The 18577-nt window shown below is 45.3% G+C and overlaps 1 protein-coding gene across 2 annotated transcripts in view; it reads right to left on the bottom strand.

Annotated features, from left to right (window-relative positions):
* The window catches only part of LOC122562431 (glutathione hydrolase 5 proenzyme-like), a 121761-nt gene that overhangs the window by 30442 nt on the left and 72742 nt on the right, over positions 1 to 18577 (bottom strand). For both annotated transcript variants that reach the window (XM_088000241.1, XM_088000240.1), the window contains exons 2-5: positions 15499 to 15629; positions 12159 to 12248; positions 9136 to 9337; positions 6556 to 6722 (exon numbers count right to left, since the gene is read on the bottom strand). In XM_088000241.1, the coding sequence (XP_087856367.1) occupies positions 6556 to 6722; positions 9136 to 9337; positions 12159 to 12248; positions 15499 to 15629 (590 nt within the window). The remainder of the gene's footprint in view (positions 1 to 6555; positions 6723 to 9135; positions 9338 to 12158; positions 12249 to 15498; positions 15630 to 18577) is intronic.

The following is an 18577-nucleotide window of genomic DNA, read 5'->3' as shown; positions in this document are numbered from 1 at the left end:
AAGATGGACAGGTGGGACAGTTCAAGAGGGTGGTGCCGAGTTGGAAGGTTGGATCTGGGAAAAGGGGGAGGGAGGGGAAATGGGAAAACTGATGAAATTCACATTGACCCTGTGTGGTTGATGGGTCCCAAGGCGGAAGATGAGACATTCTTCCTCCAGGCGTTGGATGGTTAGGGTTTGGCAATGGAGGAGGCCCAGGACCTTGGCAGAGTGGGAAGGGGAGTTAAAGTGTTCGGGCTCCAGGGGTTGGTTGGTGTGGGTGTCCCAGAAATGTTCTTGGAGACGATCCGCAAGTCAGTGTCCAGTCTCCCCAATGTAGAGGAGACTACATCGGGTGCAACGGATCCAGTCGACGACGTCATTGGTTAGGCCAGTTTTGGAATACTGCTTTCAGTTCTGGTCTCCCTACTGTAGGAAGGATGTTGCTAAACTTGAAAGGCTTCAGAAAAGATTTACAAAGAAGTAGACAGGGTCTTCCGTAATTACACCGGCACCACTCCCCACCTCTTCCTCCGCTACATTGATGACTGCATTGGCACCACCTCGTGCTCCCGCGAGGAGGTTGAGCATTTCATCAACTTCACCAACACATTCCACCCTGACCTTAAATTTACCTGGGCCATCTCTGACACCTCACTCCCCTTCCTGGACCTCTCCATCTCCATCAGTGACGACCGACTTGACACTGACATTTTCTACAAACCCACCGACTCCCACAGCTACCTGGATTACACCTCTTCCCATCCTACCTCCTGCAAAAATGTCATCCTGCATTCCCAATTCCTCCGCCGTATCTGCTCCCAGGAGGAGCAGTTCCACCACAGAACACACCAGATGGCCTCCTTCTTTAGAGACAGCAATTTCCCTTCCCACGTGGTTAAAGATGCCCTCCAATGCATCTCGTCCACATCCCGCATCTCTGCCCTCAGACCCAACCCCTCCAACCGTAACAAGGACAGAACGCCCCGGTGCTCACCTTCCACCCCACCAACCTTCGCATAAACCAAATCATCGCCGACATTTCCGCCACCTCCAAACAGACCCCACCATCAGGGATATATTTCCCTCCCCACCCCTCTCCGCCTTCCGCAAAGACCGTTCCCTCCGTGACTACCTGGTCAGGTCCACGCCCCCCTACGACCCACCCTCCCATCCTGGCACTTTCCCCTGCCACCGCAGGAACTGTAAAACCTGTGCCCACACCTCCTCCCTCACCTCTATCCAAGGCCCTAAAGGAGCCTTCCACATCCATCAAAGTTTTACCTGCACATCCACTAATATCATTTATTGTATCCGTTGCTCCCGATGTGGTCTCCTCTACACTGGGGAGACTGGGCGCCTCCTAGCAGAGCGCTTTAGGGAACATCTCCGAGACACCCGCACCAATCAACCAAACCGCCCCGTGGCCCAACATTTCAACTCCCCCTCCCACTCTGCCGAGGATATGGAGATCCTGGGCCTCCTCCACCGGCACTCCCTCACCACCAGACGCCTGGAGGAAGAACGCCTCATCTTCCGCCTCGGAACACTTCAACCCCAGGGCATCAATATGGACTTCAACAGTTTCCTCATTTCCCCTTCCCCCACCTCATCCTAGTTTCTAACCTCCAGCAAAACTGTCCCCTTGACTTGTCCGGACTTGTCCGACCTGCCCAGCTCCTTTTCCACCTATCCACTCCACCCTCTCCTCCCTGACCTATCACCTTCATCTCCTCCCCCACTGATCTATTGTACTCTATGCTACTCTATCCCCACCCCCACCCTCCTCTAGCTTATCTCTCCACGCTTCAGGCTCTCTGCCTTTATTCCTGATGAAGGGCTTTTGCCCGAAACGTCGATTTCGAAGCTCCTCAGATGCTGCCTGAATTGCTGTGCTCTTCCAGCACCACTGATCCAGAGTTTGAACTACAGGCAAAGGCTGAATAGATTGGGGCTATTTTCCCTGGAGCATCAGAGGCTGAGGGCTGATCTTATGGAGGGTTTATAATATCATGAGGGGCAATAATGGGGTGAATAGACAAGGTCTTTCCTCTAATCTTTACCACATAGTATCAAATTGAAAGGAAAACAATAAAGCAAACATCTTTAATTTCTCTGGTTCACCATGGTCAGTTCATCCCTTTCCGAGAATCTTTTCTCCCCCACTGGGATATATCTTTGCTGTGAGTCATGAACTATTTTCTTAAATACCTGCTTCTCAACCAATGTTTCTGCTAAACTCCTTTCCCAGCCCACACCTACCAGCTCGGCCCTCCTTTCATTTGTAATTACCCCTTTATTACAATTTAGCACAGTTGTTTCTCATTCCTTCCTCAAACTGATTCCTAAGTTCTGCCATGCTTTGGTCGCTGTTTCCTAGGAGATATTTTAGGTTAGATTCCCTACAGTATAGAAACAGGTCATTTGGCCCAACAAGTCCACACTGACCCTCCGAAGAGTAACCCACCCAGACCCATTCCCTACCCTATATTTACCCCGAATAATGCACCTAACACTATGGGCAAATTAGCATGGCCAACTCACCTGACCTGCACATCTTTGGGGCACCCAGAGGAAGCCCATACAGACATAGGGAGAATGTGCAAACTCCACACAGTTGTCCGAGACTGGAATCAAGCCCGTGTCCCTGGTGCTGTGAGGTAGCAGTGCTAGCCACTGAGCCACTGTGCCACCCCTTTTGTGATTTTACGCTGACATTACTTACTGAACCTGTCTCATTTCACATCACAAGATTCAAAATAGCCTGATCCCTGATTGGATCAACACGTACTGTTTGAGAAAATAGTCCTAAATACAGTCTACGAATTCTTCCTTGTGGCAACCTGACTTTCTCATTTTTAGGAAAATTAAAAACAACCACAATTAATGTACTGCCTCTTTTACATGTTCTCAGTATCTCCTAATTTATTCCCTGTCCTACAGCTTGTCAACTACTCAGAAATATTGAAAATAAGAGCAGGAGTAGGCCTGTTCGGCCATTCATTATGATCATCACTGATCATCCAACTCAATAGCCTATTCCCACTTTTCCCTCATATCCTTTGATCCCTTTCATCTCAAATGCTATATCCAACTCCTTGAAATCACACAGTGTTCTGGCCTTGACTGCTTTCTGTCGCAAAGAATTTCATAGGCTTACCACTCAGTGAAGAAAATTCTCCTCATCTGTGTCTTAAATGATATACCCTGCATCCTTAAGACTGTAACTGCTGGTTCTGGACTCCCCCATCATTGAGAAATATCTGTCGTACACCTACCATGTCTAGCGCTGTTAAATTGTACAAGTTTCAATGAGATTCCCCCCTCATTCTTCTAAACTCCATTGAATACAATCCTAACTGAATCAATCTCTCCTTATTCATCAGCCCTGCCATCCCAGGAATCGGTCTGGTAAATCCTTACTATATTCCTTCCATAGCCAGAATATTCTTCCTCCAATAAAGAGCCCAAAACTGTACACAGTACTCTGGGTGTGGTCTTTGAGGAGAAAGTGAGGTCTGCAGATGCTGGAGATCAGAGCTGAAAATGTGTTGCTGGAAAAGCGCAGCAGGTCAGGCAGCATCCAGGGAACAGGAAATCGACGTTTCGGGCATAAGCCCTTCTTCAGGAATGAGGAAAGTTTGTCCAGCAGGCTAAGATAAAAGGTGGGGAGGAGGGACTTGGGGGAGGGGCGTCGGAAATGCGATAGGTGGAAAGAGGTCAAGGTGAGGGTGATAGGTCAGACTGGGGTGGGGGCGGAGAGGTCAGGAAGAAGATTGCAGGTTAGGAAGGCGGTGCTGAGTTCGAGGGATTTGACTGAGACAAAGTGGGGGGAGGGGAAATGAGGAAACTGGTGAAATCCGAGTTCATCCCTTGTGGTTGGAGGGTTCCTAGGCGGAAGATGAGGCGCTCTTCCTCCAACCGTCGTATTGTTGTGATCTGGCGATGGAGGAGTCCAAAGACCTGCATATCCTTGGTGGAGTGGGAGGGGGGAGTTGAAGTGTTGAGCCACAGGGTGGTTGGGTTGGTTGGTCCGGGTGTCCCAGAGGTGTTCTCTGAAACGCTCCGCAAGTAGGCGGCCTGTCTCCCCAATATAGAGGAGGCCACATCGGGTGCAGAGGATGCAATAGATGATGTGTGTGGAGGTGCAGGTGAATCTGTGGCGGATATGGAAGTTTCCTTTGGGGCCTTGGAGGGAGGTGAGGGGGAAGGTGTGGGCGCAAGTCTTGCACCTCCTGCGGTTGCAGGGGAAGGTGCTGGGAGTGGAGGTTGGGTTGGTGGGGGGTGTGGATCTGACGAGGGAGTCACGGAGGGAGTGGTCTTTACGGAATGCTGATAGGGGAGGGGAGGGAAATATATCCTTGGTGGTGGGGTCCGTTTGGAGGTGGCGGAAATGACGGCGGATGATGCGCTGTACATGGAGATTGGTGGGGTGGTAGGTGAGGACCAGTGGGGTTCTGTCCTGGTGGCGGTTGGAGGGGCGGGGCTCAAGGGCGGAGGAGCGGGAAGTGGAAGAGATGCGGTGGAGGGCATCGTCGACCATGTCGGGGGGGAATTCACCTCAGCACCGCCTTCCTAACCTGCAATCTTCTTCCCGACCTCTCCGCCCCCACCCCAGTCTGACCTATCACCCTCACCTTGACCTCTTTCCACCTATCACATTTCCGACGCCCCTCCCCCAAGTCCCTCCTCCCTACCTTTTATCTTAGCCTTCTGGACAAACTTTCCTCATTCCTGAAGAAGGGTTTATGCCCGAAACGTCGATTCTCCTGTTCCCTGGATGCTGCCTGACCTGCTGCGCTTTTCCAGCAACACATTTTCAGCTCTGGGTGTGGTCTTACCAATGCCCTGTACAATTGCAGCAAAACTGTCCTACTCCTCTCCTCTCACTATAAAGGCCACCATATCATTTGCACTTCTTGTTGCCTGCTGACCTGCATGTTTACCTTCAGCGACCAGTGTACAAGAACCCCAGGTAACATTGTATATTCCCCTCTCAATTTACAGACATTCAGATAATAGTCTGCCTTCTATTTCTGCTCCTAAAATGGATAACCTCACATTTATTCACATTATACCGCATCTGCAATGCATTTGCACACTCACTCAACCTGTCCAATCACTCCTCCTAGCATCTTCTTTCTCTGATTATTTCTTACCTCCACATATATAGATTCTACAACTTCCTGTCCAAATTCATTGACTTTATTGTTTTGGCAATTTTTTCCTTCTCTGATCCTATTTGCTGCTGTTTCCTTATGTTTGTACTGTCATTTTTCATTTTAGTCTGGGTATCAGTATCAAAATACTTTCCCTGTTCTGCCAGCATATCTCTTTCTTTTGGAAATAGACGTATCTTTCCCGAGCATCCCTTCCCCAACTAAAATTAGTATCAAGGAAGGATTAAGGAGCCCTAGCAAAACTGCATTCAATGGGAATTGAAGGAAAAATCTCCACTGACTTGAGTCATACCTGGCTTTACCATTGATTAGAAACTCAAACTGGACCAACTGGACATACATACAATGGCTACAACAGCAGGCCAGAGGCGAGAATACTACAGTCACTTCCTGACTCCCCAAAGCCTGTCCACCATCAATAAGGCACAAGTCAGGAGTGTGATAGAGTACTCCCCACTTGCCTGGATGGGGGCAATTTCAACAACACTCAAGAAGCTTGACACCATTTAGGACAAAGCAGCCCACTTGATTGGCATCACATTCACGACCATCCACTCCATCCACCACCAAGGCTGAGTAGCAGTAGTATGTACTATTAACAAGAAACTCCACTGCAGGAGGCCACCAAAGATCTTCAGCCATCACCTTCCAAACCCACCACACTCGCAACTTGAAAGACAAGGGCTTGAAAGAAAAATGGCAAACACCACCACCTTCATGTTCAATTCCAAGCCACTCACCATCCTGACTTGGAAATATATCACTTTTGCTTCACTATCACTGGATCAACGCAAAAATTGTGAAATTGTGTCAAAAAGTTTAATATGCCAGTTGAAGAGAAATCAATTGGAATTGCATTCTTTGAGATTTAGAACGTAGAACATAGAACATAGAACATAGAAAATACAGCGCAGTAGAGGCCCTTTGGCCCTCGATGTTGCGCCGATCCAAGCCCACCTAACCTACACTAGCCCACTATCCTCCATATGCCTATCCAATGCCCGTTTAAATGCCCATAAAGAGGGAGAGTCTACCACTGCTACTGGCAGGGCATTCCATGAACTCACGACTCGCTGAGTAAAGAATCTACCCCTAACATCTGTCCTATACCTACCACCCCTTAATTTAAAGCTATGTCCCCTCGTAATAGCGAGATTAGGAGCAACAACAAAACATGAAAATCTTCCATGACCCAATTTCTCCCCAGGAATGCGATTGAAAGTAGCAAACCACATGTACACATTCGCAGATGTTCTGTCTGTTAAAATTATGAGACTGAAAAATCAGAAACTGGACCAACTGAATTTCCCTAACTGCCATCCTTACAGCATTGGCTAAGGGCATCACCCTTAACTTTCCACTTGTATTATGCCTAAGGATAAAATGAGAGAAATACCTAAATTATTAGCAGCTTCTTCCTGTAGATCCAAAATGAGATCATGTCCAATTACGCCATTGTAGAGAGCATCAGGCCCCTGTTCCGCAATAATCTTCAGTGTTTTTGCAAGCTGTTCATTCTTCACAATCTCACGTGGATGACCAGTATGGTTGTAAAACAGTGAACTAAAATAAAAATATGCCTGATTAACTTAAATCCCTGAACCATCTTCCAATTCAACTCAATCACCTGCTGCTGTGCTCAAAAATATCTATCAAGGTGCTAGTACTATTAAAGTGGTTTGGTTTCCTCAGGCAGCTACTTTCAGCACACTATCAATTTACTTGTGGATATCTTCTCGATGTATTATTTTAACAGCTTCCTACCTCCAATCTCACACCAAGTCCCATTCATCCACAACCCTGTGCTCACTACTAGATTAATGAGCTATGTGAATAGCCCTTTGCTTATTAAACCCAAAGTCTGGACAAACAATGTACCAATGTATCTGCTGGGCTTGAAAATAATTATCTCTGGATTATTAATTAAATCACATACAAATTGGCACAGGCCAAATAAGATGGGAGAAGAGTATTCAGGTTCATGAGGCACCAAAAATGGGGGCTGTACCATTAGCACAGTTTTCACAATAACAGGCCAGCATTCTAGTGAACTGTATAACTAGGTAAATAGAAAGGATAATGCACTAATAAAGGGACAAGGGTTCAAACTAGCAAAGATGTAGAAACATGTATTGTCATTACAGTGGCATTGCTGCAGGATGAGATTGGGTTTCGAATATTGAAGGGCATATGGCATTTAGGGTGGACAAGAAGCTAGGGAGAGGTGGAGGGGTCATTCTCTTAATGAACAACGGCATTGACAAAATAGGGAGAGAGGAGGAGAGACACAAATTTGTGAAAAAGGATCACTAGACTAGAACCATTAACTCTGTTCTCTCTCCATAGATGCTACCAGACCTGCTGAGTTTCTCCAGCACTCTCTGGTTTGTTTCAGATTTCCATCATCCATAGTTCTTTGTTTTATAATACAAATTAGGTCTGTTTTCTCTAGAATTTAGAAAGTTAAAGGTGATCTGATTGAAATCTCTAAGACATTAACAGGAAAAGACAGGGTAGATAAAGATAAACTATTTCCATTGTTTGGAGAGTCTAGAACTAGGACACATAGTCTGAGAATTTGAGCCAGACTGTTCAGGACAGATGTTAGGAAACATTTCTACACATAAAGGGTGGGAAATGTTTGGAACTCTTTTCCATAAATGGCAGTTGATGCCACGTCAGTTGCTAATTTTTAAGCTGAGATAATACAACTAAGGACATGAGTGAAAGGCAGGTATATGGAGTTAGGCCGTAGATTAGCCATAGTCTCCACTGAATGACAGGACAGGATTAAGGGACTGAATGGCCTACTTCTGTTCCTCCATTCTAAGTTCAGGAAATGAAGATGTGGAAGTGGTTTGGGTAGGGATGAGAAATGATAAAGGCAAGAGGGATATATCACCCGTCTTACAGAGACCAAAGTATTGTGTGAAGTACTGGGGTGGGGGGGCATGGAATGAGAATGAATTCTGTTTCACTGAGCAACTGCCCCTTATGTATGCAACCTCCACCAACCCAACAACCTTCTAAAACCTAAATTCTACAAAAAGAGGTCTGATTATATAACTCTTTTCATAATTTAGCCCCTGAAGTCTAGGTATCATTCCGTAAACCTATGTTGTGCTCGCTCTCTCCATGGCCAGTATATCCTTCCTAAGGTTTGGTGCCCAGATCTGTTGTCAGTGTTCCAAGTGGGTCTAACCAGGGTTTTGTAAAACTAAAGCAGAAAATGAGGTGCTGTTCCTCCTGATTAGGCTGCGTCTCACTGAAGCACAGCAGCAGGCCCGAGAAAGAAATGTTGGCTAGGGAACATGGGAGAAAAACAGCATCTCATTTTCCACCTGAGCATCCTGCAGCCTTCAGGACTCAATATTGAGTTCAATAATTTTAGGGTCTGAACACCTTCTTCCATGTCCTTTATCTACCCTTATGTGCCAGGTCTTGTCACAACATGGGCAGCTTTCTGCGCAATCAACCCATTTTCATCCATTTATGGTCGTCATTATCTCTCTCCCTGGTCTACCATTAACCATCCCTTTGTTTACCCCGGGGTTCCACCTTCACCTCTGGCTCACTCCTCCCCCCCATCCCATCTTCAGTATATATATATCACCTTTTCCTAGTTATTATCAGTTCTGAAGAAGGGTCACTGGACCTAAAACATTAACTCTGCTTTCTCTCCACATATGCTGCCAGAGCTGCTGAGTTTCTGCACCAATCTTGATTTTTGTTTCAGATTTCCAGTATCCATAGTTCTTTGTTTACTTCAGTCTTCAGGTCATCTTTTGGTCGCTAACACGACTGTGAAGTTTGTGAGTGTTTTTACTATGTTAAAGGCTATTTTGAAATGCACGTCCTTTTTGACACTGCTGTTGTTTTTGTGTTCGATCAAAATGTTGTGTGATAGAATAACTACATTCAGTGTTGGTTTTGAGATGACTGCAATCATGTGATCTTGTGTGGAGCCCTTACTTACCGCAGTGTTGAATGGTTTAGTCTACTGCGAATGAATCCATTATCTAAAAGCTTCTTTAGAAATGTTGGGGTCTGGAATCCTTTTTGTGCAAGCTGTATTGAAGGTTCAAACAGGGCTTTCCATGATAATTTTCCAAATCTCTTGTGGGCTTCCCAGTAACCTTTCAGTTCGCCTGGAACAGCAACCCATTGGCCACCTGGATCTGGAGTTAACACATACACAAATCATCCTTGTGGTTCATTCAATCAGTGGCAAACCATTCCAGTTATTCAGTAAAAATAACCAAACTGGATTAAACAGAAGCCTCTACTTTCTGAGTCCCTGCTTGTACCAGTTCTTTCCTTAAACCTTACCCTTGGTTCCCCCTTTCTCCTTAAGATTAAAAGATTAAACTCCAGTGCGGAAACAGGCTATTTGGCCCAACAAGTCCACACCAACCCTCGAAGAGTAATCCATCAGGACCCGTTCCCCGATGTTTACCCCTGAGTAATGGACGTAACACTATGTGCAATTGAGCATGGCCAATTCACCTGACCTGCACATCTTTGGACTGTGGGAGCAAACCCATGCAGACACGGGGAGAACATACAAACTCCACACAGACAGTCGCCCAAGGCAGGAGTCAACCCATTTGCTGTGAGGCAGCAGTGCTAACCGCTGTGCCGCTCCAAAAATGTACCTATTTGACCAAGTATTATCATTTGTTCTAAGATCTCCTCCTCTGACGCTGCATCGATAACATTCTTGCAAAACAAGTATGTTGAGTGGATGTATAAATACAAGTAATTGTTAGGACTTGGAGGTGCTGGTGTTGGACTGGGGTGGACAAAGTCAAAAATCACATAACACCAGGTTATAGTCCAACAGATTTATTTGGATGCAGTAGCTTTCGGAGCGTCGCTCCTTCATCAGGTGATTGTTGATATTATAACTGTAGAAAAAAAAAAACTGTGCAGCAACAGTGCTCATTATCCAGTCTCGAAACCACTCATTTTAAAGTATTTCTCTCTCACTCCCTAATATGACTAGGTCTCTTGTGTTACAAAAGCAGCTGGATTTTCTAAGGGTTGGTAATCACGTAGATTGCCACCCTGCTGTCAGTTTTTTTTATGTATTGGGAGAGGTCTCCATGTTTCTGACAGGAGATTCCTATCAAGGCTTGTCCAAAAATGCAAGCGTTATCTCCATTCTGACAAGTCCTTCAGTGTAAAGAAGACTGGAGAAGGAAAACCATGTCACCTATCCCTCACCCACCATCACAATAGTCAGCAGCTCTATTCTGAAATGGAAAAAGCCAATATTATGGTGACACTATGAAAGGATACATATGTAAGATTAGAGAAAAGCCAGACTGCTGGGAGTGTAGGTTACCAAGCAGATGTTGCCAGGTAAATAGGGTGCTAAGTGAGTTGAAGGCAATGTGCCAGGTGGATAAATGCTCAGGTGGATAGAGATAGGGTGCCAGGTCTTTAGAGGCTAAGGTGTCAATTGGATACAGGGTAAGGTACCATTTTTGCAGTGCCAAGTATGCATGGTGCCAAGTGTTGAGTAGGATATGGGTGCCAGATGGGTAGCTGCAAGGGGCAGGCTATTGATCAAGTGTTTAGCACAGGTCAGGATGGATAGGAGACATTGAGTCTGGGGGTTTGGTGTTGTATCCTGTGGGCTTGGGATGTTGGGTACCAGAGATTGAAGGGTGATGTAGGATCAGGGCCTGGCGGCGGGGGGGGGGGGGGGGGGGGATATAATTTTGCAAAGGAGAATATAGTTGGGGTAGAGGAGCAAAGAGATTTGAATGTACAAATACACAAATCACTGGAACGTTGCACCACAGATTGACAAGATCATAAGAAAATAAAGCAAGAACCGGAATTATTTAGAAAAGAATAGATCTCAAACATGAAGAGGTTTATGTTGAACATGCACCAAGCCTTGATTATATGACATTGAGAATCCTGTGTGCTGTCTGGCTGCTACTGAGGTATTGAACAGGAGCAGAAAAGAATTGCTAGTATCAGAAATGTGACAGTATACACAAACATACACATACAGGAGGACAGCATAAGTAGCTGGCAACCTAATTTCTTTACATAAACAAAGCTGAGGGTGATCAAACAGAGAGCTTTAAAATTATGAATGCCCCTGATATAGTTAAAAAGGTAAAAGTAAAACAGCCATATCCCTACCAGAAGGCTGCACTTTAATTGGAGAGAGATGACTGGTAGCAACTTTAACCCAAGGGTCACCACACCTCAGGCAAGGAGAGAGGCTGAGAAGGAGAATCCTTCATAGTAACCTCATCTAATGCAGGGATTGAACCCACATTGCTGGTGTTACTCTACATCACAAGACAGTTGTCCAGCCAACTGAGCTAACCCAAACTCCTTTCTGATACAGTAAGCAGAGGGAGAATTGTTTCTTTTGTCAGAAATATCTCAACTGGAGGCTGTTCATACATAATAAACACTGAGAAATCATCCAACTGACAGAGTTCAATTAATGAGGCATGACAGGAACATCAAAACTGGTTAGAACCAGTTCAGTTAAATGATTGGTTGTGGAATCACAAACAAAAACAGCCTGTAATCATAGCAGGACCACCTTCTGTGCACATACCCCTCCCCCCCACCCATCCTGACACTCCATTTACCTTCAGCCTCCCCACCCCACACTCTCTCCCATCCTCCAATCGCTAACTTCATACCCCTCTCCTTCTCCTGTTTCTGCTCCACCTTCTCCCCAATCTTCTCACTTTTCCCCAACATCAGTATTCACCAGTCATTGCGCCCCAACCTTCCACCCCTGCCCTCAACCTTCAACACACCTTATGCCCCTTGCAGTTCTCCCACCACCCTGCCATTGCTCCACCTAAACATTCCACCACCCACAGTTCTACCTGGGCTTTCCTACCCTTGTTAGCTTCATGGGGTTGGGGGAGGGGGTGAAGGGGAGAAGTGGACTACACCTAGAATCACCCTCACATCTGTGACTGCCACCATCTTCTATTCACGATATTTTTTTACCTGGTTTTGGATAAGGGCCACACCCATTGAGTAAGCCTGGCCTCACCTTCTGTGGGGCCATCTCCCTGGCATTAATTACTGTCACATCACCTGAGGGAGAGATGACACAGTAGTTACACAAAGTGCATGCAGTGAGGTGGTTTATTTACACACTGTCACAGATAATAGAACAAACAGCAAGATGGTATACAATACAGTAGTTCCGCCATACCCATGGGGGATATATTCCAAGACATACTGTGGAAGCCCAAAACAGAAGATAAGAGTGAGCCCATTCATTTAAAAGGGAAATATATCTTCCCAGCAGCCTCCTGATCCCTGGTTCTGGAACATTCCCTATAATATGCTTGGGCAGCGGTAAACTGGGATAACTGAAACTGCAGAAACCAGAGCCGTGGATACAGGGGTCGCCCTGTATATGCACAATCACAGACAAAATACAAACAGCGAGATGTTCTACACACACACACAGTCACAGATGAAGCACAGGCTGCGAGATGGTGTGTGCACACACACACACTGTCACAGATGAAGCACAGGCTGCGAGATGGTGTGCGCACACACACACACACACACACTGTCACAGATGAAGCACAGACAATATGATGGTTTTTAACACAGTCGTGGACAAGAGGGATTTGCAATGTGCTTTTTAAAAAATTTTCTTTCCCTTTTAAAATAGATCTTGGTGAAATCCCTCTCCTAAATAAACCTGCTGTTTGTAAAATCCAATTTTTAAATGACCCACAACAAGTTCTCTTTGGCATTATAGCAAAAGAGAAATGATTTATACAAGCATTCAACCTGCAGAATAAATGGCATTGCATACCAACACACAGGCATACATGAAAGAAAGAAAGGAAGTTTCAATTACAATTTGCAGAAAATCCTCACTTAAAGGTGTGGTTGCATTCCTGAAAAGCCAAACATTAAATGAAGCAACTTTAAAATGAAGAATGTCTTCCTATCAGAATCTATGTTAAAGTGAGAGTTACTTCCCTCAGTGCATTTCTCACCCAGAAAAAAAGTGTAAAAGTTGAAATAACGTACTCTACATATGGAACACTGCATTCGTAACTAACTTACAAAACAAAATCCTAATAACAAAATACAATCTATGTCAAAATCTACTCACCTGTACTGCACAATACTTTTGGATAACTAAGCCCCATCTGGTGGCAATAGTTAGACACTGGTAGGTAGACTCCAAAGAGTACCTACACTGACCAATGTCTACAACTACCTGGAGCCCAGGGTTTAAGCTTCAATTCACAAAGGATGAAGATCCATCGGCACAGATGGGAAGATCAGACCTTAACTGGTGAAAATGGGTTGGGAGTGAGGCTGGGTCTAATCAAGGTTTGAGGGTGAGATGAGGCCAAGGCAAGGGACAGGCCAGGAGAAGACAAAGCCAGGCTGGAGCAAGCCAGGAGACCAGGCTGGGGGAGAGGAGGCCAGGAGGGAAGGCCAAGAAGAAGGCAAGACCATTTGTTCATGACCAGAATCAACGGGGAGAGAATGCCTGGGATGCAGGAACTACGGTCCTTGATGCTGATTTGTGATGATGATGATATTGACAACGATTTTAAAATAAAAATAGTGACACAGAAGAGAAACATAGTCCTTGAACAATAAACCTTGATCAACCAAAATGACATTAAGCGTGACAACTTTAAATGACCACTACACGTAAACTGCCGTCCATTAAGTCAATATCCAAGTGTGGGTTTGCAGTTTCAGGTGAGGCAGAATTCCTTTCATGTGGAGCTTGGATGCAGGTGAATTGTAGTTGAAGGCTCTGTAATATTCTTGCAGACAAGGAAATTCTTCTTGCTTTTCAGGTGAAATACAGGATTCTTTTTGGAAACCAGATTTTGAAAGAGGTCAAGACTAGTGGCAGGCTTTTTTTCAGCTGAGCCTGGAGCTACTTTAGCTGTCCCCTTTAGTTGAAGGAGGAATAATTTTTCAAGTGAAAGGCAGGAGGTTCAGAGGGGATTTGAGGAAAATGGCTTTCACCCAGAGGGTGTTGGGGATTTGAAAATCTGCTGCCTGGGAGAGTAGTTGAGACTGGAAACCTCACAACCTTTAAAAAGTACTTAGATAAGCACTTGAAATGTCGTAAAATTCAAGGCTCTGGGCTTAGTGCTGGAAAGAGGGACGAGTGTAGAATTAGAGGATTTTTTTTGTCAGTGCAGATGAAGGGCCTCTTCCATACTGTATGATTTGGCACCTTGTGTCTGAATTTGGTGTACAAGTCATATATCACCAATCTTTATTGCAAGGATATGAAACACTCACATTAGGAATTAGCGTCAACATTTCACCTCAGAAGTGTGTGTTTTAATCATCTTATCCATCACCTCAGGGAGGTCAGGCAGCGATACAGACCGTGTTGTCTATCAGGCATTTAAGATGTACCAACATAGAGTACAGATGGTGGACAACAGCAGAAACTGATTTTCCACACAATAAAGAATGAAGCATAAAACTGTTTTCAAGCTACTAGTTTTCCAACTCATCAAAAAACTGGGTTGGAGTTCAGAATCAGTGAAACATTAGTGTGAAAATGGAAGCAGGAAACTACCCTGAAGGAGATCCCAAAGTCAAATATACCATGAGAAAAGGGGCCATACTGATTTGATCTTGAGAACCGTGTGTCAGAATGGACCCTTGGAAATTATCAGGTTGGTTGCAGCATCACCAGAAATCCAACACATACATAAGGATTTAAGTGAATCAAATCAAGCCCAAAAATCAGCAAAGATTACAGAGCAGCAGTGAAGTTAAGTGCCACCATTTCCTTTCGCACTCACTCTCTGCTACTGCATGCACCTCCCATAAAGGCTCATACTCCACCATTCTCACTACTGCTTCCAACATCTTCCCTTACTCACTCTCATCCACCTTCTACAGTACTCACCCTGCATTCAGTGGAACCCCTCACCATCTTTCCCCCACCTGCACCCGCACTAACAGCTGAGCCAGCCTCTTCCTTCTCGCCCAATCCCCTTCCCCTTTTTCCCTCATGCCAGAACAGGTCAACTCACAACAGGACAATGAAGACGACCCAAAGAAAAGAGTCATACTGGACTTGAAATGTTAACTGCTAGCGTCTCCTCAGACACAGTTTGTCCAGTACGCTCTGTTCTTATTTCAGATTTCCAGCATCTGCACTGTGCTTTTATGTGGATGTGAGCAGGCTGCCTTAATCCAGCTCTCTTCCCTTACCCTCTCCCATCTATAGCAGACTCAGCTGTAGCTCTATCAGGAAAATGTACAGCAAGGACACTCACGTGTGATTTTACAGCATTTCACTCAGCAAGTAATTGATGGAAATTACCTTTCGAAGCATCGTAAATGGTGAAAATGGATCCTCCACCAATGCCCATACTTTGGGGGTTGATGAGGGAGGTACAGAGCAATGCAGCAATCGCACTATCAACAGCTGATCCACCCTGCAGCAGGATTTTTCTGAAAGAGCGAACAGGGAGAAGATGGTCATGCACAGAGTATGATGCTTTATAATGTTAGGGTGATATCTAGGTGCACAGAGAGAGTGATACATTAATAATTAAGAATTAATGGGAACAGTGGGTTGCATGCCCACACCCAATCTATTTCAATTTTCTCCTCTGCAGAGATTAACATGACACCAACAGGAAAATCAGATCCAATGTTCATTGTCTGGTACTGGCTACCTGAACAGACTTCTTATGAGCTAGCCCATTGCAATGTAAAACTACTTATCATTTTAAAACAAAAACACAGAACCTATTTATTTATTCACGGAACCTGAGAAAGGACTGCAGGCTGACTCACTGGACCAATATCTGGTTCCAGCCTTTTGTTGTTCAATAAATAGCATTCACATCAACCCAGAAATGAAGAAACAAAGCGAAGGTTTTCAGAAACTAAAAAAAAGTATCAGCAACACTCAGCAGTTTCTGAGGACAGAGGAACAGAGTAAATGGAATGGTTGGATTTTCAACATGGAAGCAGGTATTGGGAATTTTCCCAATATCACATTGAGCCATTGAGCCTGCTCTCACATTCAGTTAGACCATGGCTGCTTATCGACACTATCTCCAAATCACTTTGCGTGATTAGTCTCCAGAAAATCATCAATATCTGCTTTGAATCTGTTTCACAGCCTCTGGCATAGAGAACTGCAAGTATTTACCTCCCTTTGAGTGAAGAATTCCCTCCTCATCGGAATATTATATGGTGTCCAATGATCACCATACCACCTACTCATACCCCTCCTCACACTCTTCCAACTACCTTTTATCCCCTTCAAATCCACACTCCCAGTATACAAACTCACTCTCCAAGTATATAAATCCACTCTCCCAGTATACAAACCGACTCTCCCAGTATACAAACCCACTCTCCCAGTATGCAAACCCACTCTCCCAGTATACAAACTCCACTCTCCCAGTATGCAAACCCACTCTCCCAGTATGCAAACCCACTTTCCCAGTATACAAACCCACTCTCCCAGTATACAAACACACTCTCCCAGTCTGCAAACCCACTCTCCCAGTCTGCAAATCCACTCTCCTAGTATGCAAACCCACTCTCCCAGTATACAAACCCACTCTCCCAGTGTACAAACCCACTCTCCCGAAATGCAAACCCACTCTCCCAGTAGGCAAATCCACTCTCCCAATATGCAAACCCACTCTCCCAGTATACAAAACCACTCTCCCAGTATACAAACACACTCTCCCAGTATACAAATCCACTCTCCCAGTATACAAATCCACTCTCCCAATATACAAACCCACTGTCCCAGTATGCAAACCCACTCTCCCAGTATACAAATCCACTCTCCCAGTATACAAACACACTCTCCCAGTATACAAACCCAATCTCCCAGTATACAAATCCACTCTCCCAGTATGCAAACCCACTCTCCCAGTATGCAAATCCACTCTCCCAGTATGCAAACCCACTCTCCCAGTATAAAAACAAACTCTCCCAGTATACAAACCCACTCTCCCAGTATGCAAACCCACTCTCCCAGTACACAAATCCACTCTCCCAGTATACAAACACACACTCCCAGTATACAAACCCACTCTCCCAGTATGCAAACCCACTCTCCCAGTATACAAATGCACTCTCCCAGTATACAAACACACTCTCCCAGTATACAAACCCACTCTCCCAGTATACAAATCCACTCTCCCAGTATGCAAACCCACTCTCCCAGTATACAAACCCACTCTCCCAGTATGCAAACCCACTCTCCCAGTATACAAGCCCACTCTCCCAGTATACAAACCGACTCTCCCAGTATACAAACCCACTCTCCCAGTATGCAAACCCACTCTCCCAGTAGGCAAATCCACTCTCCCAATATGCAAACCCACTCTCCCAGTATACAAAACCACTCTCCCAGTATACAAACACACTCTCCCAGTATACAAATCCACTCTCCCAGTATACAAATCCACTCTCCCAATATACAAACCCACTGTCCCAGTATGCAAACCCACTCTCCCAGTATACAAATCCACTCTCCCAGTATACAAACACACTCTCCCAGTATACAAACCCAATCTCCCAGTATACAAATCCACTCTCCCAGTATGCAAACCCACTCTCCCAGTATGCAAATCCACTCTCCCAGTATGCAAACCCACTCTCCCAGTATAAAAACAAACTCTCCCAGTATACAAACCCACTCTCCCAGTATGCAAACCCACTCTCCCAGTACACAAATCCACTCTCCCAGTATACAAACACACACTCCCAGTATACAAACCCACTCTCCCAGTATGCAAACCCACTCTCCCAGTATACAAATGCACTCTCCCAGTATACAAACACACTCTCCCAGTATACAAACCCACTCTCCCAGTATACAAATCCACTCTCCCAGTATGCAAACCCACTCTCCCAGTATACAAACCCACTCTCCCAGTATGCAAACCCACTCTCCCAGTATACAAGCCCACTCTCCCAGTATACAAACCCACTCTGCCAGTATACAAATCCACTCTCCCAGTATGCAAACCGACTCTCCCAGTGTGCAAACCCACTTTCCCAGTATACGAACCCAATCTCCCAGTATGCAAACCCACTCTCCCAGTATGCAAACCCACTCTCCCAGTATACAAACCCACACTCCCAGTATGCAAACCCACTCTCCCAGTATGCAAATCCACTCTCCCAGTACACAAATTCACTCTCCTAGTATGCAAACTCACTCTCCCAGTATACAAACCCACTCTCCCAGTATGCAAACCCACTCTCCCAGTATGCATCCCACTCTCCCAGTATACAAGCAGACTCTCCCAGTATACAAACCCACTCTCCCAGTTTGCAAACCCCCTCTCCCAGTATACAAACCCACTCTCCCAATATACAAACCCACTATCCCAGTATACAAACCCACTCTCCCAATATACAAA

The sequence above is a fragment of the Chiloscyllium plagiosum genome, unplaced genomic scaffold, assembly GCF_037043375.1.
Source record: "Chiloscyllium plagiosum isolate Xiang-an unplaced genomic scaffold, Cpla_swu_hap1 HiC_scaffold_24, whole genome shotgun sequence".
Lineage (NCBI taxonomy): Eukaryota > Metazoa > Chordata > Chondrichthyes > Orectolobiformes > Hemiscylliidae > Chiloscyllium > Chiloscyllium plagiosum.
The sequence above is the reverse complement of the archived record's forward strand: the minus strand, read 5'-3'. Positions and strand labels throughout refer to the sequence as shown.